General features: G+C 30.7%; 3 protein-coding genes across 7 annotated transcripts; 1 reads left to right on the top strand and 2 right to left on the bottom strand.

Annotated features, from left to right (window-relative positions):
* Positions 1-131: 131 nt before the first annotated feature.
* LOC114393327 (probable folate-biopterin transporter 6) lies at positions 132-6951 on the bottom strand. Of its 2 annotated transcripts, none has more exons than XM_028354620.1 (5): positions 6626-6951; positions 6037-6465; positions 4894-4992; positions 1109-1288; positions 132-879 (listed from the first exon to the last, which is right to left on the bottom strand). In XM_028354620.1, the coding sequence occupies exons 1-5, from the start codon at positions 6857-6859 to the stop codon at positions 283-285; spliced, it is 1539 nt and encodes a 512-aa protein (XP_028210421.1). In that variant the 5' UTR covers positions 6860-6951; the 3' UTR covers positions 132-282. The 2 variants fall into 2 exon arrangements, with proteins under 2 accessions (XP_028210421.1, XP_028210423.1); XM_028354622.1 differs by having other exon boundaries at positions 1109-1279; positions 6626-6950.
* Positions 6952-8343: 1392 nt separating this feature from the next.
* LOC114393328 (phospholipid hydroperoxide glutathione peroxidase, chloroplastic-like) lies at positions 8344-12488 on the bottom strand. Of its 2 annotated transcripts, XM_028354624.1 has the most exons (7): positions 12114-12488; positions 11800-11876; positions 11545-11606; positions 10137-10255; positions 9895-10062; positions 9782-9795; positions 8344-8652 (listed from the first exon to the last, which is right to left on the bottom strand). In XM_028354624.1, the coding sequence occupies exons 1-6, from the start codon at positions 12360-12362 to the stop codon at positions 9784-9786; spliced, it is 687 nt and encodes a 228-aa protein (XP_028210425.1). In that variant the 5' UTR covers positions 12363-12488; the 3' UTR covers positions 8344-8652; positions 9782-9783. The 2 variants fall into 2 exon arrangements, with proteins under 2 accessions (XP_028210425.1, XP_028210424.1); XM_028354623.1 differs by lacking the exon at positions 9782-9795 and having other exon boundaries at positions 12114-12484.
* Positions 12489-16984: 4496 nt separating this feature from the next.
* On the top strand, positions 16985-23003 carry LOC114394033 (probable protein phosphatase 2C 60). Of its 3 annotated transcripts, none has more exons than XM_028355580.1 (11): positions 16985-17155; positions 18118-18237; positions 18443-18506; positions 18970-19078; positions 19399-19552; positions 20017-20142; positions 20242-20365; positions 20774-20850; positions 21045-21097; positions 21285-21339; positions 22449-22589. In XM_028355580.1, the coding sequence occupies exons 2-11, from the start codon at positions 18121-18123 to the stop codon at positions 22587-22589; spliced, it is 1020 nt and encodes a 339-aa protein (XP_028211381.1). In that variant the 5' UTR covers positions 16985-17155; positions 18118-18120. The 3 variants fall into 3 exon arrangements, with proteins under 3 accessions (XP_028211381.1, XP_028211380.1, XP_028211379.1); XM_028355579.1 differs by lacking the exon at positions 16985-17155 and adding an exon at positions 17227-17399 and having other exon boundaries at positions 19399-19556; positions 20051-20142; positions 22449-23003; XM_028355578.1 differs by lacking the exon at positions 16985-17155 and adding an exon at positions 17234-17399 and having other exon boundaries at positions 22449-23003.
* The last annotated feature ends 776 nt before the right edge of the window (positions 23004-23779 follow it).

The raw sequence follows: 23779 nt of genomic DNA, 5'->3' as shown, positions 1-23779 counted from the left end.
GAAATACGTGTAATATACCAATACTATTTGAAAAAGAAATATACATTAAGGACAGTTCTTAATCAATTTGAAATAATAATGACAAAAGAAATACTTTGTATGTAAAAAAAAAAAAAGAATACTTTGTAGTATATCATTAGATTTTTTTTTTTAAAAAAAAAAAACGTGTAAATCTGTTAGTGCTTATCACGGCGTTATTACCTAAGAATATGCATCTAACAATTTCGCATATAGGTAATTGCATAGTGAAGTTGACGTGTGTATAATTGCGACAAATTTTATCTAAACTTCAGTCTTGCCATGGATGGGGACAAGCTCCAAAGTCTCTTCTTCATGTACCTTTTCACTCGTGTTCTTTCCTGAAACCTCAGAAGGAAGCAGTTCCTCATATTGATCTGTCTTAGGGACAAGAAAAACCAAAGCAAGTGTAGCAAACCTAAGCATGTCCCTTATAAGAACAGCCAGCCAAAGGTTTGTAAAGTCAGTTCTAGTGATGTGGAGGACACGAAGAAGCATCCCTCCACCCCATTTGGAGAAAAGGGCACCAATGCTATCAATGCACATTAACAGAGCAAAAAAGGTTCCCTCAATGCCTAAAGGGCACAACTGGGTGCTGAGTACCATCATGGGCATCCACCTGATTTTGCTTGTGATTCTTGTAGCACTTTCTTCAAGGACAACAAAGAAATAGTCAGGGATTCCAATGACCAAATTCCAACGGAGGATGAAGATCAGGTCCAACACACCAGATATGCCATATAGGAGTTGTGCATAGAATACTAGGTCTCTAAATTGGTAGTCTTTTAGAGCCTTGTGGTAGATTAGAACCCCTATTAATGAAGCCACTGCACCAATTGCATAGATCACCCCTACAAACTCCTGCATATGGAAACCAAGTTATGATTTGCAAAGAAAATTGGTTTAATTTTTATACACGGTCTGTTTTATTTTCACAGTAAGCATGACTCGTAAGATGGTCATGTGAAAGTCAACAAACTTAATCTATATAAAAGTTTGTGATTGGAAAATGGTGGCATAAAAGTCTCTTACATTTTTAGTGGATGGACTATCTACTCTTAGTTACTTGCAAACAAAATATGAGGGGTACCTGAGAGAATGCAGGGCCGGCTTTTGGATCTGTATACCAGTAAAAATGTCCTTCGTGAGTGGTTACATTCAGAGTCAGGGCAAGGAACATGTAAAGAGAAGGCTTCCACACATGAGGATACAACATTGTTTGGTACATGCTTCTAATCTTCATTCCTACACTCTCCACAGCCTGCGATATCTTGGGTGTTTAGTTAGATCATCTAGCTAACATAGAAATCTTTCAAGATAGGAAAATCAGTAGTATGTGTCAATCATTTCTAAAATTTCTTTGATATAAAATTAGCCATTAGTTATTTCTTATTAGTATTACGATCTTAATGCTTTTTGCTAATTGATTGGCAAACTCAAAAAAAAAATGGACATGCAAAAGAGTAGATAAAGCGATAAAAATAATAGATCAAAGTAAGAAAAAGTACACACAAGTTGCAAGGAAAATACAGATGAAGAAATGGATACATAGAATGGTTAAATTTGAAGAGTATAATACTATAATCTAAGGGGGGCAGGAACCTAGGGGCCCACCTGGATCCACTAGTATACGGGTTAAGAATCAGTCTTTGATTTGATGAATTTATACAAATGAATACGAGATATTTTTTAACCTAAAGATGATAATATACATTTTTTTAAAAAAATCAAATAAAGTAGTATAATTAGATTGTTCAACGAAAGTGCCCAACTTTAAACAACAAATAAGTTCAAATCCAGAAAATTAAAAATTAGTTTCGTAGTCATCAACTCTAGAAAAGAATACTAACACTGTTAATTATAAAATGTTTTGGAAGGATACAAAAGGAACATGACAGCAAAACACACCCGCCAATGACAAGACCTTTATTTTTTCTATGTGTTGAGAACATTGACGTCTGACTCGTGAGTAATGTGCATGTTTTAAAATATACTTTAAAGAAATGGAGTACGTATCTTATATCACAGTTTAACTAGTAAAGAAAAAGAACACTAAACCGTGTAGTTCTAAAAATAGAAGTTGATTAATGAGAAAAGAGCGCACGACTAAGATGATAAAATGGTCTTTATCATAATCAAAGGTAGATCTCTGCCTTTGAAGATCCTTGATTTTCTTTTCTGAACGATGAACTAATGAATTTTCTTCCTTCGATCAGTCTCCTTTATACATCTCGAAGTTATAAGAATTCTAACAACCAAACAATTCTAACAATTAACAACGAACTAATTAAGACTAATTTATAACACAACAATGTTATTGGAAAAAAGATTGAATGGGATATTTCACTATTCAATTAACAGAGATTTTTCCACTTTTCCTCGGTTAATGGTTCTCCTGTACTAAATAACAAATTTATTGTAGAATTAGATCTTTCATAATTTTTGGTGTTGTATATTAATCCTTTTAACTATTTTTATTTATTATTGTTTCTTTTTTATATTTAGATTACTTTTGAAATTAGAACATCCTACGGATACAACTAATTATATAATATATACTTTTTATTTATGACTTTGTGGTGTTATTTCATCATAATATTTCAAAATTACAAAATCAATATTAACAAAGCAGAGATCATGATGTTTGAGTTTTCTAATGAATAAATAGTGACTATGAATACAAACTAACTAGATAAAAGTTATTCCATTTAGAATTCTTCTATAGTGGAAAGTAGGTTAATAATTTTAGGCTTATAACTTAGGGTGGTGGAAAAGTTGTGTTTCATTTAATGTAATGTGGTTCATTTATGTAGTATATATAGCTTTTTTTCGATAATATGCAATTTTTTCCAATCATTAAATTTTGGAAAAACGGAAAATTAGTTGGATTGTGACATTTTTCTTTGGTGGTATCCTCTTGTTAGTGGTAGTCACTTCCAAGCTAGAAAAAAAAACCCATTTAATTTATATAAGTTCTATTATATCTTTTGCAAGATAGTTTTAAAAGAATTTAAATAATACATACATATTGTATAGTGATTATATCCTATATGAATTTATTTTATTTTGTAACATTAAAACTTTTATGTAAAAAAAAATCTAATTTGTGATTGATAATTTTGGAACTAAACGTAGAGTTATAAAAATTCTAATTATTCACTTTTATTTATAATTGGAATGTAGAAAATTGGAACCAGTGCATGAGAACTACTCAAGGTTGTGTTGTAGACATATTTCCTTTAGTCACCTTCTTGTGTCATCTTATATTTCCAATTAAGAAACAGAAAATCGCAAATGGTAATTTCATATCAGAATCTTCTATTGTTTTTGTTCTTTATTATTTTCCTTATATGAACATTTTCAATATGCTGCAAAAGTTAAAGGAGATGTGCACAGTCTTGTCTTCCGAAGCAAAGCAGTTCAACTTATCTGTATTAAATAAAACTAAATTTATTATACTCTTAGTACATCGACAAAATAGGAGTTCTAAATTGTCAAACCAATGTCTAACTTTCACATTAGAGTCTTCTTTGTGAGCAGTGCATATGTTCATTCTTTTTATTCTTATATGTAAAGCTTGTCATATCAGAATCTTCTTGTGCGTGATTTCTGGAGATTAGTAGAAAAACTGATGTGGGATGATTTGGAAACATTTTCAAATATTCCAACCTTCACTATTAGATAGAGTTTGGTAGAAGTTTTGAATTTTCGCTACTTCCGGTGGTGGTAAAATATGGCTGAATGGTTGAGAAACTCAATGAAACTACTATAAATAGCATTCTCATTCTAAGCAAAAATGAAAGTTTCCAAATACTCTCAATCAATTTGAAAGTATTAGAAGATGTGTGTTATGTTTAAACGCCTAAGTGATGTTTGCTCGGGTAAACAAGCTTGGAAATTCATGAGTTATTCCAATGTGTAGCATGTATCTTGTTGGAGAGCCCAAGAAATCATTTCCAACTGAGATGGTTTTGATTGACTCAGAAGTAAGATTTTATAATATCTACATCGCTTAGTAATTTTTTACTCCTATTCTTACTGAATTTTCTGATTAAAAGATAATACATATTTTAAAGTGAAATACAATAATATTAATACGCAGATATATCTATAGGATTGTGTAATGGAACAGGATTGGTTGTAGAAGAATTAGGCGTAAACATAATTAAAGTTGTTATTATAACTAGAAACAACATTGACAATAAGGTTTATATTCCTCAATTGAATTTAATTTCTTCATATCATATGACTCCATTCAAATATCAATGAAAACAATTTCCATTGATGGTTTGTTTTGTTATGACAATAAACAAGAGTCAAGGGCAGGACAGAGTTTATCTCAAGTTGGTGTGACCTATTTTTTCCCATAAATAATTATATGTTGCTATATATCAAGAGTCAAAAGTATGATTGACTTGAAAGTGTTAATATATGATAAAGACAAAAAAGATTATTCACTGCCAAAAATATTATGCACAATGAAATATTTAACAAAATATAATTGTAATATATTTTCAACATGTTGAAGTTGTTTGATGCGTTTATATAAAAAAAAAAAATTGTCATATGATAAATAAATAATACAGCGTATTTTTTGTTCATACCCGGTTAGGTGCTCATACTAATACACGTATACATATACAACCAAAATATGAATAAACTTTTAAATGTAAAAATTACCAGACAATGTCGGGTATGGACACTAGTTAACTAACACCGATAATTGTAGATTGAATTTTATTTTTTTAATGATGAGATTGAAATATTTTTAGCTCAAAACATGTATTAACTATAACAATTTCGTAAGAAAAATTATACTCCTATTTAGCATAAAGTCAAGAAAAGGGGAAAAAAAGGGACAAACAGTTTTCTAACCTGCTTTTCAATATGCGACGCACTTGTTCTGTTCTCATAAATCACAAAACCCAGCACAATTGTCAAAGCCGGAGAAAGCGCCATAAGACCCAACGACTCCTACAAAATACACAAATAATAAACATATCAATGATCCAAATTCATTTAAAGTCAGGCAAGACTCAAAACGAATTTAGAGGAAATCATCAAAGAAGATCTTAGATTCAATAATATTTTTAAAACTTCAAAAAACTAAAAGAAACAAATAATTATTAAGATATATAAAATTATGTTATTTATAAGTTATTTTACATTTTCATTTTTACAATAAATATTTTATCCAACTAATACCCTTAACATTCTAGTTAACAACACCCTTAAATTTATTGATCATAGTTTTGCACTTTAATAATACTCTCTTTTCAACTTGAAATTCACTGAAATTATCCCCTACAGTAAACTGCAAATAAATTTTACAAAATAAATTTTAAATAATAAAAGAAGTGTTTAAAAAAATATAATTATCATTTTTGTCTCTACAACTACAACATATTGAAAATGAATAAATAATCTATCAACAACCAGTAATATATATATATATATATATATATATATATATTGGCATTGGATTATCAGTCATCATATATAATAAATATTTTTTATCTAAATATTATATAAATGATGATTTTTAATTATTTAATAGTAAAAATATTTATAATACATAAGAACTAAATTTAAAAAAAAAATCATAAAAAATAATTTTAATACAAAGTAAATTAAAGATTTTTATACCATGAACCGATTAAAAATACTTCAAATATTCCTTCTGAAGTAAAAATTTATTTATCATGTATTGTAAAGTTAAATTTTTTTACTTTAGTAAATTAATTAATAAAAAAATCATTTTAAATATGATTTTTAAAATAATTATGTTTGAGAGAATTATGCCAAGAGTTAAGCAACTAGTGAGTGAATTTTAATTAGATTTCTTAGAACAATTAAAACAATCAACAACATTTAGTAATTAATAATTATAATAACACGTGACAATTGGATCAAGCCTATTCCAACATAACTAGATTCAATTTAGAAACCATAGAACCGTAGAATTCTTGACAATTGAGCACTAAATCACTGAAAAATTCTTGAAATCTACTCTTGTACCTGAGTTCCAAGACGGTGCACGAAGAACCCGCTGGCGAGGTATCCGACGAGCGCGCCGGCGCCGGAGCAGAACCCACAGAGGCTCTGCAGGTCCGGCGCGAGCTTCCTCATCTCGATGCTGTTCCTCGCAATGCACGCGTCAATCGTAACATCAGCGATGGCAAGCGACGCCGACACGCCTAGGAAGCACATCAGCGCGGCAACGGCGGCGAGGTTCCCGGCGAATGCGACAACCGCGGCGGAGATGGCGCCAATCACGCCGGAGATAATAAAATACGGTCGGCGGCGGTAGCCGCGGACGGGGAAGGCGTCGGTGAGGATTCCCCAGAGAGGTTTGAGAACCCACGGGATGAAGTAAAAGCCGACGTAGAGTTGAACGGTGGAGGGTTGAATTTTCTGCACGTCTTTCCAGTAGTAGTCTGAGACTACCTGTAACCAAGATCATGATTCAAATATTCCCTAATAATTAACGTTTATCGAAAGAAAAAAGTTAACTTAATTGTGAAGAGAAAAAAAGAAAGAAAAAATCTTGGATTCAAGATAACAAAACTAACATTTTTGGATATAAGAAAAAGTGTGTGACTACTACCTTGAAGAGCGAGCCGGAGAAGCCTTGGCCTATGCCGTAGATTATGAATACGCCGATTACGAAGGTTGGGTTGAGCTGTGAGGAGAGACTTTGGATCCATTGGATTGGCTCTGTTAGGAGGGAGAGGAGGTTTTTTTTGGTTTTGTTATCGTTCTCACCCATTGGCTCTGTTTCATGGGGAAGGGAGGGAACTGGGTTTTGATGAGATGGGAGATTTGATTTGACTTCCAACATTGTGTAAGAAGAAGATATAATGTGGCCATGGGTTGAAGTCAAACTTATTCAACATCTTCTTTTACTTTTATTTTATTTTTATCATTGATTTATTATTTTATCTAAAACATTTTTTTTTTTTATTAAAACAATCATGTTTGTTTAAGTCAGGAAAGATATCATAAAAAAATTTCTCTAAGTATTTATCACACAATTATATATTTTGGACTCAAACTCAAAATCTAATGTTAAGTTGAAATAACCTCGTATTTAATTTATTGTGATTGTTAATATTATTCTTTATTATTTTTATGTTAGTGAGTTGGATTTCATGAATTCACTATAGATGTAGATGTAGTACTTATAAAATACTTCACCCATAAAATTCTCACATCACTTGTTGGCTTATCAGACAGAGAAGATCACCTTGCCGTGTGTGTGTGGATAGTTTCAACTTTCATGTTCCTCCCTTCCCTGGCTGCGATGCTTTCATACTTGTAAAATACTAATTGGTATGATTCGGAAATTAATTGACCATTGACCGAGGAAGATTGAGTCGAGTCTCTACTACATTAAAAAAGAGTACAAGTTGAGTCTCGGAAGAAAAAAAAAATGTTATCCATTCTCTTACTACTAGTGCCAGAATATTGGAAAGAACTCGTTGTGAATTATAAAAGTAATAAATTCACATTACATTGGTGTACAGATTGTTCTTATTTTAGTTTATAATAAATTCACATTACATTGGTATACAGATTATTCTTATTTTATGTGTTTAACTTGTTTTTATATAACTTCGTCACTCTGAGTTGTTACTGATCAACTTGTCCATTTGTATATAATTTCTTCACTCACACTTGCTACTGTTTAACTTTCTTCACTCACACTTGTTACTTTAACAATATTTTCCTTTTTAAGTGTAAATTTCTTTTACATGGTATATTTCCTTTCAAGCGTATGCCTTATTTCTTTCATTTAACAAGATTAGATAGTCTACTTATACTTTTATTAACATAGGTGAATTGAAATTTTTTGAAGCTATTGGTTATACTATCAGATAGTCTACTTATACTTATTGTCATCAGAATATATATTTTCATTTTAGTGGGTAGGGCTATTCATTGCAAAAGTGCCAGGCAAACTTGGACAGCTACTTCCATGGTAGAAGCTAAGTTAGTATCTTGTTTTGAGGTGTATAGATGAAGAGATTCATCTACGGGCTTAGAATTTCTAAGCCATGTAGGGTTTACTATGACAAGTTAGTAGCAGTTTTTATAGCTAAAATTTTCTTGTTGGATTTTGAAGTAGCCATCGTATTAAAGCAATGAGGGTGTTTTTTTCCTACACTTGTCATATTATTTCCGGAATTGCTATTCCGGAAGCAATATGGGAGGTGCAGTAAGCAATCACCAAGCAATCACCAAGCAATGGATAGGTGAGGCATACATTAAAGTGCAACTCCAACATGTGACATATATATCTATTTAACTACATAAGTTAAGAACTTTCTCAATGAAAGCATATTACTTAGAGAATAATAATATAAATGGCCAGAGAATTCTTCCACAAAAAGAAAAAAAGAAAGAGAGAAACATATACTATATTCAATCATTTTGGGGTAATACAGTATAATTTTCTTCCCTAAACTGATAATTTCTTTAGTAAAGACACCAAAGTAAATTGCATAGCTATACTTATTGCTCATCTTCAGTTTTAACTTATTGTGCACACATCACTCGGTTCGTGCTCTTACATACAGCTCTCGTTTGTGTTCTGAATTACACTCAGGCAGCAAGTAACTTCTGGATATCCTTCTGACAAAATATAAATCAGGCAAGAACAAGTTAATAATAAAAAACAAAATTGATAGCTAGCTATAGTATCAATTATCAAACATACAGATAAAAGTATATAACTTGTCTTGTATATACATGTAACAGATGGTTTCTTTTAACTGTTAATCACTCTCAAAACTTTCCTATAATTATGGATTACTAAACAAAGACAGCTAGCTGACAGACAGACAGACAGACATCTAAAATTATTTGTGAAAACTGAAAAAGTCATGACTAATCCAATGTATATGAATGTGGTAGAAAATGGATTTTTATTTTTTATTTTTCTTTTTCATAATAAGGTAGAGGTAATAGGAAAAAACCATATGATTCTAAATTATGAATGCTTTAAGACTCAAGGTAATAATTCATGTTGGCTTTATTTGGTCAATGTCACCCTTCTAGAATTTTTGGGCTTAACATCCCTCTCCTAACGCCTTCAATGGATGCACACCTCAATGCTTTAAGAAAATAAAGTCTTCGAGCATTTTCAGTGATACAGAATTATGCCAATCCAAGTATGTAATATGTATCACATGATTCAAACCCAAATGTGAATCTCTTAGGATCCAATGGCAAGCTATGGAATTTGAGTCCCATATTGGACATATCAAATTCTAGTGTGGGATTTACAATGATTGTAGTGTGGTTCTCCTAAAGTTCTAATCAAATTCATCACATGATATGAAACAGATCAATGGCTTACCATATAATATCAAATAGTGCAATTCTAACAACAATGTATATAAGATTCTTTTGTGCTACAATTTAATGGAAGAGTGTAACTTAATTTAGAACTGACCCACTGAAAATTGTTGCCTTAACACTATCTCAGATGTAGGGCATATTTCCAAACTCAACTATGCTGAAAATAATTTACTGTTTTTGTTCAATACCTACTTACAATAAATATAAGTGAAAACTGCTTAAACCGCTCAGCATGCAAGAGGTTACTGACTACATTAAGCATAAACTAATTTCATCAGGCACTTAAAATATCAAGTTTTCAAACACTAAATTCTAGTGCTAAGTTGTCAGCATTAAAAGTTTCAAACTGAATTTTCAATGCTAAATTTCTCAATATTAACAGATACTCTATTATACTCACCTTCAGGCTTCAATCTTGAGTAGGAAAGACATTGACATACTTCATTAGTTAATATTTCACTGTCATGGTAACAATTAAAAACTGGATTTACTATTGGGGGAAGCTTAACATACCTCAATTTGAAAAGGAGACGTTGTTGGTGGGTATCTTTCAATAACTTTACCATTTTTGTCAACCAAGAATTTCTCAAAATTCCACTTTATAAGATCACCCAAAAAGCCTCCAGCACTCGATTTCAGAAACTGGTACACTGGAGTTGTAAATGGTCCATTGACATCAACCTGTTTTATAGAACTTCAATACTTTGTTTACTCAGATTAAAACTGTTTTGAACTAATAACTAAAATTATCAAACCTTATCAAAAATTGGAAATTCTGCTTTATATCGAGTGCAAGCAAATTGCTTAATATCTTCATTTGATCCAGGTTCCTGCATACCAAATTGATTGCAGGGGAAAGCTAAAATCTCCAAACCTGGAATGAAGCAGAATAAGGGCACTAGAAGTGTGTGCTGAGAAAACATATTAATGTAAAACTAAAAACCTTAGAACCATATTTATAAAAGTAACAAAATATAGAATTGAATTTAAGTCACTTTTGAATCTGTCCGTTGGAAGTATTTGAATTTTCCAATAACGAAACCGCCAAGGTTCTTCAAGTATAAAGAGACCAGAAATTATAAGGCCAAAGCTTCACCCATGTTCCACCATAATGTAACCTTGTCTTGTACCCATTTTAATAAGAAACTAAAGGTGTGCTTGGTAGAGATAAAAGAATGACAGATCAAAACGAAAATGGAGCAGCCACAATAGGCATTCTATCGTTTTGTAAATTCTTCCACCCCAACTTGGAATGAAATGCAATATATTTCACTCCCCTACATAACTCTTCAAATTTCCACCTTCCCTAACATGCACACAGAACACCCTTAATTTAGCTACATGTAGAGGTAGCATGACACAAACAAGCCCTTGGGAAAATGGAGAGGGGGAATCAATACAATAATGTCATACAAGCTAATATCTTAAATTCCAAAGGATGGAATCCTTAAATGTCTTTATTTCTGGGTTCTAACCTTCAACTGCAAGAAGTTCACTTTGATCTTCATATGAATAAGGAGAAAAAATATACTCAAAATTCTACATAAACATGTTGTCAAATAAATAATTCATAAAAACATGTTCGCTTTCTTCTTCAGCCTTAGATGGTTCTTATACCTAATAATTAAATCCAAAATAACAACAAATGAGGAATAAACTGCAACACATGAGTTAGCAGCTTCTGAAACATTTCACATCATAAACATTTCGATAAACATGGAAAAACAGCAAGATAGTTTGTCAGCAGACTTTGTATAATGCATCAGTGCATCACACAGGGAAATCGATATACATTGTAAAATCATAATCAATAGTTGCCCATACAAAGATGTGATATTTGAAGTGACCGTATCAATAGAATGGTGTCTTTGAGGAGAATAGGGGAACATTTGAGAAACAGACCCCAGTTAGTAAACTTCATTTAAACAACTGACACAGGTATCCAATCTAAAGTTGTCAATAAATTGTGCCTGAATTCAAATAGGAGGGACACACTTCTCTCTTATTTATTATACAGTATCCAACAAGTACAGAATGATTTGCACAAGTAGACAGATTCAGAACCAAGAAGATACATGTGCAAACACCAAGTAAAACATGACCAATTCATACTTAGAAATATTAAGAAGATACACAAATAACCATTCTTTATGCATAGCATACCTTGATTCTTATATTTTTCATACAAGCGTGACAGCTCCGAGTAATTTGATGATGTCAAACCACTGTCATAGGAAGGAAATTAGTTCAATGGTATCATAACTGACAAGAAACTGAGAAAGTTTGACTCAAATGTTAAGCTACAACTTATTTGATTTTCATTTTTTACATTAAAAATTGGGAAATTCAAAGAAGAAAATAGGGCTCCATGACACATATTGAGCTACATATCTCCCTTGAAAAGTGCATAATTCATACCATCGTGAAGCAACATTGACAATCAATAGAACCTTCCCCTTAAACTTGCTAAGAGAAACATCCTTTCTGTCAATATCCTGCACCATATAATATAATAAACACCCTGAGCACATAACAAATAAAAATAATAAAATAATAAACTTTTCTTATCTAAAATTTAAAAAGGCTCCCCTTTCGGTAAAAACTATCCATAGAACAAATTGTCATGAAAAAAAAAAAAATTTAGACACCCCACTCCTCCAATTCGAATTTCAAGGCTGACCCATTTGTTTTCAAGCAAAAGGGTAATGGAAACTGAAATTGGGGCATGGTACCTTGACAGTAAAATCATAAATGGTTTTTTCTGTGGCAGCCCTTGCATGAACAGAGAAAAACTTAGGCTTTCCAAAAAGCCTGGGAAAGTTGGAAGAGGTTTGTAGGGAAAGGGCAGGGTGAAAAAAGGTTGACTTGGAGGAAGCAAAGGAGGATTTGATGAAAGGCAAAGGGGGTGATGGGGTTGTTCTGGCTTGAGTGAAATCATGGAGGGGTGTGAAGAAAGCGGTGGAGGAAGCCATGGAGGACATTTTGAGTGGTTGGGAACAGAAGAGACTTCTCAAGTTTGATCCTTTTTTTATATGGAAAAAATAAAATTGTTGAAAGTGAATTTGTGTCTGGGAGAATCGAGATGTGTGTAGAACTGGAGGATACACGTTAACATTCTCAAAGAAAAGAAGAAGAAAAATAGTGGGTGTGTATAATATTTGTTAGGATTAACTATTCTTAAATTAATTTAAATGATTTAATTTGTTTTTTAAATTTTAAAAAGTATAATTTGATTTTTAAATTCTTAAAAATAAATAGTTTGTTTCTAAATTTTTAAAAAAATTAATTTAATTTTCAATTTTTATAAAAATGAATCAATTTAGCCTAATATGATTTTAAACAGAATTTGGTTATTAAGTTGCTAAAAGTTTGGAAACAAAATTAATTTATTTTTTAGGACTTGAGGATTAAAATTTAAAAATTTGAGAATTAAATTAAATCATTTAAAATAATTCGATGAACAAATTAATAAGCGTTATTTTTGCTGGAAAATTTACACATGACAAAATTAGTTGAATTTCCTAATTTAGATTTAATTTTTATAAGTATGCTTTTATGACATAATAATACGAATTAAGAATCATTCATACAAACTCAATAATAATTGGTTTAGGATTTGTAAATTTTGTGCAAACTTCTATATTCAAATCTCAGCATCTCATTTGCAGACCTAAAATAGCATTCACTGGTGGAAAAGATTGAAGACATCTTTCTATTAATGGTTTTAATTAAAAATTAATGTTAATTGAAGAAATTAAGAAAAAAATATTTTTTTAACTGTTATGACACCAAACTTCTCATTGCAAATAAGTTGCTTTTTTCAGCTTGGAATTTTATTATCTTTTGTATGTTTTTATCGGTGTAAGGCTCATGCCCAGCTATATGTAGGCCTTATCTCTGTATTTTGTTTCTTTTGGCTTGATTTTACTCCTTGTGTTTAATCAGCAATTAATAATATGTGTTTTGCCTTTTAAAAGAAAAAAAAACTGTTTTGACACCTTAATAAATATGACTTTAAAATAAGTAGTTATGTTTTTGTTGAATGTTAATTTAATTTAAATATTTAAATTATATTGAAAACAATCAATGACCTATAAAATATCATATGTTTGATTTTTTTTTTAAGGAAAATAACATATGTTTGATAGGTATTATATTTAAGGAAAAATTAAATAAGAATAACGACCAATACTTAGAAGTTAGATCATGCTAGTTCCGGTGTTTAGAAATTGTTTTCTGCTTCTTCAGCATAAAAAAATGTTTTCTGCTTTTAAAAGAAGAACAAAAAATGTCTGATAAGAGTAATTTATAGAAAATGTTTTCAAAAAATAGTAACTTTTTAGTTTTAAAATTATTGAGGTAAAAAAAAAAAAAATCGGTGCAATCATTGAGGTCAATTTAGTGATAAATTAAGGATTTGAGTAGTTTGCATGAAGTTTTAGATTCAATTTGAGTAGTTTACATTATATAAAAAAAATTAAAATAAAAAACCAGAATAGTTCTATCTTTTTTCTGGTTTCCTACTTTCAATTTTATTTTATTCATCATCTTCTTCCTTACTTTTTCTCTCCAAAAAACAATTTTAAAAATTTATTTTATAAAAAAAAACACACAAACAAAATCGAACACTAACTCATTGGCAAATCTAATTATTTAATCCAGACCTATCTATTTCAATCATACTTTTCGAAATCAACTGAAAATATTTAGATTACGAAACAGTCAATTGAATAATAATTTTGAATTAATCAAATATCAAAATAAGTTTAAAACAATTCAAATTTTTATGGCTTCTTTTTTCGGTACAGAAAAAAAAATAATTCAAATTTTAAATTTTTATGGCTTCTAGATACTCTTTACTCGTGTAATTTTTTTTTTGGTACCCTTTTTCCCTCTTAATCTAAACGAAACATTTCTTATGATTAATTTAAAATGTGAAAACATTAGGATAAATCAGATTGTTTTTATGTGTGGGGGCGTGAACGACGGTTTGAAACCTCAAGTATAGATTTGGACGACTTTTTATGCGGTTCATAACTCACCATAGCACTCTTATTTGTCGTGATTTTTTTATCCCTTCTCTTATTTGTCTTGTGTCATTGATCAGCTATTCTCTCATGTACTTATCTTCACTATTATAAAAAAATTATTTGTTAGGCTAAATTACTATTTCTCTTTTTTTTTTTTACACATCTTAAATGGATTTCATTATTATAAATTATTTTTTCTTATCATCTTATAATTTAAGCTACTCTCTTCTCTTTAACTCTTTGTAGCTTTAAAAACTTTGATAAATAATTTTCACAAAAGACCTCACATTCTTATATTTTATCAACATTATTTTTTATTACATTATAATTATCTTAACTATGAAATAATAAATTATAAAAAATAGCAAATTTCCCCAAATTAAAATTAAATGTTAAAAAAATAATGATAATTACATAATTAAAACAACATTCAATTTTTGGTTATTCTTGCACTCAAAATGCTCCCAAATATATTCCACAGTTGATAATAAATTTTGCAAAATTCACATGAACGTTATTATGTATACTAGTTGGTGTCACGATGACCATAAGAATAGTCAAAATAACCATCATGCATGTATGTGATTCACAATTATGTTATATAGTACTCCATGATGCATGCATATAATTAATATATATTGTGTGTGTTTGACTCGATTTATGTATAAGGCCATATTTAATCGCAAATTAAGATTGGAACATTTCAAATGTTTATTCCACATGTTTTTTTTTATTGTTTCTTAATGTCTGATAAACAATCATCTTTTACCTCTTCATTACATTGGGATGCTCTTGACAAATGTAATCCATTATAAGTAAATATCATTTACTAAACGATATACCCCAAATTATAATAGGCTTGTCCCTATAAAATGCCATTAAACACATTAAATTAGTTTAATACAATGTTTTTGTTTAAACATGTAACACTATAATTTTCGTAATTCCTATTATGTGTTTGATATATAACACAAGAGAAAATTAAATTTAAATTCATGATAATTATAAAACGAATTAATAAACAGATTTTTTTTTATGTGTCATAACATGATTGACAAATTATTATGAGTGTTGGGCTTAGATTGTGGGTCTCATGTCTTTTCGATCTTGTAAGTGAGGTTTTGTGGTAGAAGGGGAGGATGTGTGAGGTTAGGAGAAACATGGGTACAAAGAGTAAAAACACAAAATACTCCCAAAGCTTTAATTGTGTAAGACTTATTTCATTATCTGAGTTTCCCATAGTTTCATTCATTCTCATTTCTTCCTTCGGGTGGAAGACATACACTCAGGTAAGGTGTGCACTTGCACTTCCTCATTTTTTAAAATTCATTAAATTTATAAATAAAATTTTATATTTTTATATTTTATTTTATCTATATTTATATAATTAAACCCACTAATTTTATTTTTTATAATTTACAACCACTAACTTAGGGTCTTGGATCCGTCATTACTTCCTTCCTTCCAAAGCTCCTCCTTCTTCTTCTCTCATGAGCATGAATTTTGTGGGAGTTCACTCCAACATAAGCCTTGTTTTCTAATTTCCTAGAGTTTCCTTGACTAAACTCTAGTTGGTTCCAATTAGTTGATTTCATAGGAAATGTAGAGTAAAAGTCATTCTTGGATCAGCAAGTCTCCTTCATAGCTTCTTTTTCAAGGTTTTGGGTCAGTTCATAGGGTGTGAGAAGCTATGATTTGACTTCTTAGTTAATTTGGGGTGCAGTTTTTTTTCCTCGCCAATGACTTGTTAGTTAATTCTGCACATATTATAAAATTGATTGAATGGATGGTTGTTTGCTTGCTTTTGACCGTCTGGGTCTAGTTTTAAGATCACTCGAAGTATGTAAATAGCTGACAATGTATTCTTTTAAGCAGAAAAATTAAGAAAAAAAAACGAGAAAATGAGAGCGAAACAACAGAGACAGCATAGTTATATTATATCAAATTCCTGCATTTTCACTCGTCAAACTCACCTAAAAAAAAGTGATAGTAATATTAAACAAAAAAAAAATTGTGTAGTCATAACAGACATGGTAATCGGTTCCAATGTCCTTAAAAATTGTCTTATGATTGCACCATTAAAGTATTTTTTTTTATTATATTATAAGTGTAAAATATCATTGACTATGTTGATCTCTTGGTCAAAAACTTGGTTGACCAACTACCTTCAGTAAAATTTCTCTTTTTACTCGTTTTTTTATTTTGAAACTTTTTTTATTCATAAGAATCTATGAGAATGATATTAAATTTATAATAATTCACACAATCTATTTAATTATTTTGGGTTAGATTATCTTAATATTTTCATAACCTTATTTAAGAAATTTAAACTCATTTTCACCTACAACTTGTTAGTTTTCCTTTTAAAAGTGTGTTTAGAATAAAAATATATTTAGCATATAAAAATACATTTTGAACAGTTATCCGAATGTTAGTTGTTAATATTTATTAACTAAGTTTTAAATTCACTTATTTCTCCTCTATTTTTCATTCACCACTAACATAACTTTATATCTCGTAACACATACTGAATGCGTTTATGAGATGAGAAACGTTTGGTGGATGAACAGTGTCAGACAAATCTCCAAACCAGAATTAGAAATTTCATTCTGTGCCACAAAGTCTTGGTCTTTTCTTTCTTTATAATAGTGGCTGTAGTAATTGTACCTGCTTTTGTGCTCTCTTCTTCTGTCCAAACTCCAAACTTAACTCGTCGCTTTCTTCATACTTCTTACCTTCTAGTGGTACTCTTCATCTTTCTCACTATTCGTTTGTTCATACTTCTCAGTTATCAATAGTTTAAAAAAAAAGAAGAAGAAAAAGTTAAAAAAGTTTTCCTCATGAATTGTTGCTTCTCATATAGTTTTTTCTTTTCCCACTTTCAAGTTAGAATACACAGAATTATGAGCTGTGAACTCTTATTATTCATTTAATGTTCATATGATCATCTGGGTCTTTCTTGATTATGGAGTCTACTACCTTCTGTCGGTCTGTTGATTAATCTTGATGTTTATTATTTATTTTCTATACAATTCTTAGCACAATTCAAGACATAACGAATTTCCAAAAAACAAAATTCTTCTTTTGGTTTATATTACGCATCATCTTTATTACCTATAACTTGAATTCTGTTTGCTCTGCCTCTTCATATTTTATTTTGTGTTGAAATTCTTTGTTCTTCCTTGTATTTGCATGGTTTTAGATGATTCTGTATTTATTGTCAGTTTTTTTTAAACCTGTCACCGAGAAAAGGGAAAGAAAAAGTAAGAGTTTATATGACCTTTTCTATGATTGGAGTCTTCTTCATAGTTCCATGCGTGAAAATATTCCCTCATCATTATCTTTCTTCTTTTTTTTAGCATCTTTCTTCTGAAGTACTATTGACATGTACTAGAATTGCAAATGCTACTTATGCTTCACCCTTTTCCCCATTGAAGTGTCTAGCAGTTTACATTTTTTTTTACTCTTTCTACTTTCCTTTTGAAAACAACATATTCTTAATTTTAATGTACACATTAGATTTGTGTTTGAGCGTCATGGTATTACTTTTCTTTGTTTATGCAGCATTAAAAGTTGCATGTCATATTTGTAAGAGTTGTTACAAAATGATATCCAGATTTTCTTTTCAATTATTTATTTTTGTTTAGCTTTCTTTAATTTTTTCATGCTTGAAGAAATAAAATTAATGCTTATTTGTTTTATTCAGATAATGGGAACGAATCTCAGCACTCCCAAAACTGAGAAGTCTTCTGATGATGGTGAAAATGAGCATCTTAGATATGGTTTATCATCTATGCAAGGCTGGCGTGCAACAATGGAAGATGCAGTGAGTAATCACTATTAAAGTTGCTAGTTTATTAAATTGATAATTTTGTGTGTAATAAATACTCAATTCTGTCTGCATAGAAAAATAATTTATTTAGATTTTTTTTCCAGTTTCATTGGAAGGATAGAAATTTTCACACCAGGATTTGTCTTAGTTAAACCATTAATATGCTGCTAAGTTTCTTCATTCTCTTTTATTTTGCTAGCATGCTGCACATCTTGATCTGGATGCATCCACTTCCTTTTTTGGTGTTTATGATGGTCATGGAGGTAAGATTTGAATAATTGTGACTGTTTGGAAGAATGACCGAATGCCAGGTTTATAGTTTTCTTACAGTTGTCGTCCATACATGTTAAAATGATTAGCTGTTTCATTATTTTTTCCCCAGTTTTACAACTTTGTTACTTTTGCCTCTAAATTAAGAAAAATATAATTGGTTTTTCTTCTATGCCTCTAAATTGTGTTTGTTGAAGTTCTATATAACATATCATGCTCCACTTTTATCTTTTATCTTTTGCACTTATCTTTTCAAACAAATAGTTGCTGGTTTACCTGCTAGACCATATCTGGCAGAAATTGTGCAACTCATGTACCTCAATGCTCCTCTACTTGTTGCCTCAAGACTTTAGTGATCCCAGCCAGGGAAAGAGGAGACTAACTACAAGAGAAATTATGTGTTATTTTGTAATCAACAATATGTTATGGATGCTTAATTAACCCTAAAATTTTCAGGTAAAGTGGTTGCAAAGTTTTGTGCCAAGTATCTTCACCAGCAGGTGCTCAAGAATGAAGCATACATAGCTGGAGATATAGGAACCTCTCTTAAGGAATCATTTTTCAGGTTAGAGGAAAATGAGGGGGCCCTCATGTTTGTTACTAAAAGTGGTTCCTCTGTCATGTCTTCAGAATATAGTGACCGAAGCTGTTTATTTGTTTGCACTATCTAAATTTTAAACATATGATTAATTTATTGCATTTCATTAAAATTACAGAATTAAAAATCACACAAATGAAGTATGGCATTAAAATTGATATTATAGACAAAAAAGTGTTCACTAGTTCCTTATCCATTCATTGTTTTCTGTCACTTCTCATCCAAAACACCAGAAGAAAAAGGAATAAAGAATGAGTAATGCACTAGCATTTTGGTGATTATTGCAGAATGGACGACATGATGCGTGGTCAAAGGGGATGGAGGGAATTAGCAGTTTTGGGTGATAAGATAGACAAGTTTAATGGTAAGATAGAAGGGTTGATTTGGTCTCCACGAAGCAGACATAGTAAGGAGCAAGATGATACTTGGGCCTTTGAGGAGGTAGGTATGACATTTGAAGGATCCTTTAACTTTTCAACATCATAGCTTTATGGGCTAATACTTGATTTGTTGATACCTGGCATATGGCTTTTTAAGTAAAGAAACAAGGTTTAAAATTGTGATTGTAGTTATGGTTTCGTCAAAATCCTTAATGTTGTGAGATGTTACGGACAAATGTGGCCACAATTACGGTCACAATGTCATTGGGAGCCCAAAAACCTTGATGTTGTGGCTAAAATTGTGGATACTGACGATTTTGTAAAACCTTGATGTTGTGGCTAAAATTGTGGATCCTGACGATTTTGTAAAACCTTGTAAAGTATTGTGCCCATGGATTTAGAGTTGTGTTTCTCCAAATGTGTTAGTTTTGTGTGTGTGAAACTATAATTTTCTTTACACCTCCATTTTTCATTTTTGGTTTCTTTTTGTTGCCGTTCTGTAATACGTCTACGTATTATAAGCAGGGCCCTCATTCTAATTTTGCTGGACCAACTTCAGGAAGCACTGCATGTGTTGCAATTATTAGAAACAACAAACTTTTTGTAGCAAATGCCGGTGATTCACGTTGTGTAGTATGTAGGAAGGGTCAGGTAACTTCACGATGAAAATTCTTGGATTTTCATCTTCAAAGTAACAGATCTTGTGTATAATTATTACCATAGTTTTCTGACTATGGCTTATATCTACAGGCGTATGATTTGTCGATAGATCATAAACCTGATCTTGAGATTGAGAAGGAAAGAATCGTAAAAGCTGGTGGTTTTATTCATGCGGGACGAGTTAATGGGAGTTTAAGCCTTGCAAGAGCTATAGGTACTTATCTAGTGGCAAGTGAGCTTTAATAAATTATAAATGTTAATTTAGGCTTTCTTCCAATTTTAACCTGAATGAGTGGCATGGACCTCTGCACAATCAGTCAAGCATATTGTGAACATGATAAATTGATAATTAAGTGCACCAAAAATAAAGTCAAGTAGCCAACTTTCTATGATTTTAGTTTGTATGCTTTATTTTGTTTCTTTACAAAGCAAGTTGAGGTTGCTATGCATGTGAATTTGTTTCAGATTGGCAAATTGAGCATTCCATATATGGGTATTTGTTTCTTCTGGATGCTAATTTCTTTGTGAAGCTTTCATATATGTTTATTTTGGATTTTTGGGAATGGTGTACAATGGACATGGTTTGAATGGTCCCCATTCAATATGTTTCAATGTTCTGCAGGTGACATGGAATTTAAGCAGAATAGATTCCTTTCTGCTGAAAAGCAAATGGTGACAGCCAATCCAGACATAAATACTGTAAGTTTGTTCCTTACAAATCAGCTTACTTGACATGTGATACATAAAATAGAATTTAATAGATCTACCGCAGTTTCCCAGTTGCAATATGGAAGAACCAATAGTGAAATGCTTGCTTAAGAGTCTTGGTATTTAATACTATTGTAAGTTTTCACCTTTAAACTGATAGTTTTGGTTTTTACATTTTATGACAGGTTGAACTTTGTGATGAAGATGAATTTATAGTGCTGGCTTGTGATGGCATATGGTATGCTTCTTATGCTTTTATAACCCCATTTCAGTCCTTTTCATTAATTTACTGAAATGTTGTTAACACATTGGTCTATTGGTCCTTGCACTTTCTCTATTATTTATTTATTTATTTTGGGGGGATGTCATGCCTAGAAAATTCTTGAGTGGTTGATTTTTTTCCTTCTTATTGGTTCTTGGTTCAGGGATTGCTTGTCAAGCCAACAATTGGTAGATTTTGTACGTCAACAACTGCTCTTGGTGAGTTTTTAAGTTATAAAATCTTCCTAATAAGATGGTGAAGTATTAAATTAATAATTTGCTGTTATTGCTTGCTGCCCATAGATTATGCTTTTAGGTGATATTTAATACAGGACTTAGTACTGTCACGAATAATAATTGTTGTTTGTAATTATAATTAGTTGGAGAGAATTAGTTTCTTTTTTTTTTTTTTTCAAACTGGGGATAGAGTTATGTTCTGTGACATAATGCAATTTTCTACTTGCCATTAGTCATTACCTTTTTAGTTTTTACTCGATGCTTTTAGGAATTTTTTCTAGTATAAGTAAAATCAGTAATAGGCTGTTACCTTTTTTGTATATAGTCTGTGTTATGGCCTAATGGGAAGCTGATGCATCATTTGTCACATGGGCCTAAGGTTTAGAAAGTCTACACAAGGTAAAATAGAGGGAGAACAGGGAAGAATAATGAGCTAGCACTGAGAGAAGGAAAAAAATTGGGGTGGTTACTGATTTTGTGAGTTGCTGTTGTCAGATCCGATTCCTTTAAAAGTGAATAACTCACATTAGGGGGGGTATAAAATACTAATCTTAGTCAACAGACATAGGTTGAGTCTAGTGGAAGGGACTAATCTCCCACAACATAATGAATCGATTTTCAAATGTTTGTTAGAAGTGTCTACATTTAATATCTGACCATGTTTTGAATGGAATTGCTTCCAAAGGAGAATACCGGTAGAAAACCAAAAAAAGTAATCTTAGTCATCGATGAAAAAATATCATGAACACATGCATAACAAATCATAATGTGTTGAAAAATGAACTGTTAGATATTTTCATCAATAACTTAAATTATTTACTTTACTCTCTGAAGTGAGTTAGTCAAATCCGCAGTTATCATACAGGGACATAGGCTGAGTGTATGTGCTGGGGTATCTTTTCAACTCTCAGTAGTGTTTTAGTTTTCAGCTAGCTTTTAAGCTATCAACTAGTTTTTTAGCTACCTATGCCAATGCCAAACAGTGGAATACACACTCTGTAGGTTAATGATCCAAGTTATTATTTCAATGTGGTTTTAGCTGATCCATAAAGCAGATGTTTTGAATATGATACCATTTTATCTCATCACAGGAAACTAAACTTTCTGCCGTTTGCGAAAGAGTACTAGATCAATGTTTGGCACCAACAATTACTGTTGGTGATGGATGTGATAACATGACCATGATTTTGGTGCAGTTCAAAAAACTGGCCCAATCAAGTGCACCGGCATAACATAAGAGCTATCATCTTCAAATGAAATAAGCTACATCTGAACTAAGACTAGAGAGCAGTGAAAGTTAGTAAATTTTGAGCAGCAACACTACACACATGTAGACACATGAGTCTAGATGATCATTTTCACTTCAACTAGCATTTGTTTCCAAATTTCTGTGTTTATTTTCACACCTAGAATCTGTTTTGCTTGTTCAATAAGAGGCTCCAAATGTTAGTTTTTATAGCTATTAGCAACAATCTGCAGGCATTTTGTGATGTTTAGCTACTTGCTATCAACTGCAAGGATATTGGCCCCAACTTATTAGAACATTGTGTATATATATAGTATATCTCATCAAATAACCTTGTTATGTGATGTTGGTCTCACAGGTGAGGCTGAAACTGATTTTTCATGGATTTGTTTTACCATCATGAGAAGGGGTTGCATGAGTCCTTTTTTAAAATCTTTTTTTAACAATAATATTAAAAATGCATTTGGTATTTATTATTGTACTTACAAATATAAATAAATATAGACAAGTCCAGTTCTTAAAAAGCTCAAATTTAAATTTTAATAAAAAAATACAATAAATACTAGTTTATTATAAAATACAATTGATAAAAACTTTTCTTAACATGTAAATTATTTTTTAATAAATACATTATACTGTAATTATAATTTAAAATAAATAAATATTTTTTAATATGTAAATTATAATTTATAATCTCATTTTCCAACTTGTATATTCTAATTTAATAAATAAAAAAATATTTGATATTTTTCTACATGTTAAAATATTTTCTCTTTCTTATAATATTAGTATTTTTCTATCACCAACTTATATAAATCATTTGTTAAACCTACGCACCAAATAATTTACTTTACTTACCATTTTGTGTTGATAATTCTCGTTATTAGTAATCGTTTCCTCTAAACACCTATGACTAACAATATTTTTGAATCGCCTACAAAGGGACTTCCGATGTAATCTGTTTATTAATTAATTAAGTTTGGTGCATGTGTATATGTTTCAACTTTCAACTTAACGTCAAAAAAAAAAAAAAAAAACTTTCAACTTCAATTTTGAAAAATATTTTTTTAATAAGAAATCATTTTAAAAAGATATTAAAAAATTAATTATTTTTCTAAGATTAAACTAAATTAAATATGCAGACAATTATTTAAGCATGTATTTTATTTGAAATAA

The sequence above is a fragment of the Glycine soja genome, chromosome 17 (genome assembly GCF_004193775.1).
Source record: "Glycine soja cultivar W05 chromosome 17, ASM419377v2, whole genome shotgun sequence".
Taxonomy (NCBI): Eukaryota; Viridiplantae; Streptophyta; class Magnoliopsida; order Fabales; family Fabaceae; genus Glycine; species Glycine soja.
Note: the sequence above shows the minus strand (reverse complement) of the source record. Positions and strands in the feature narration are given on the sequence as shown.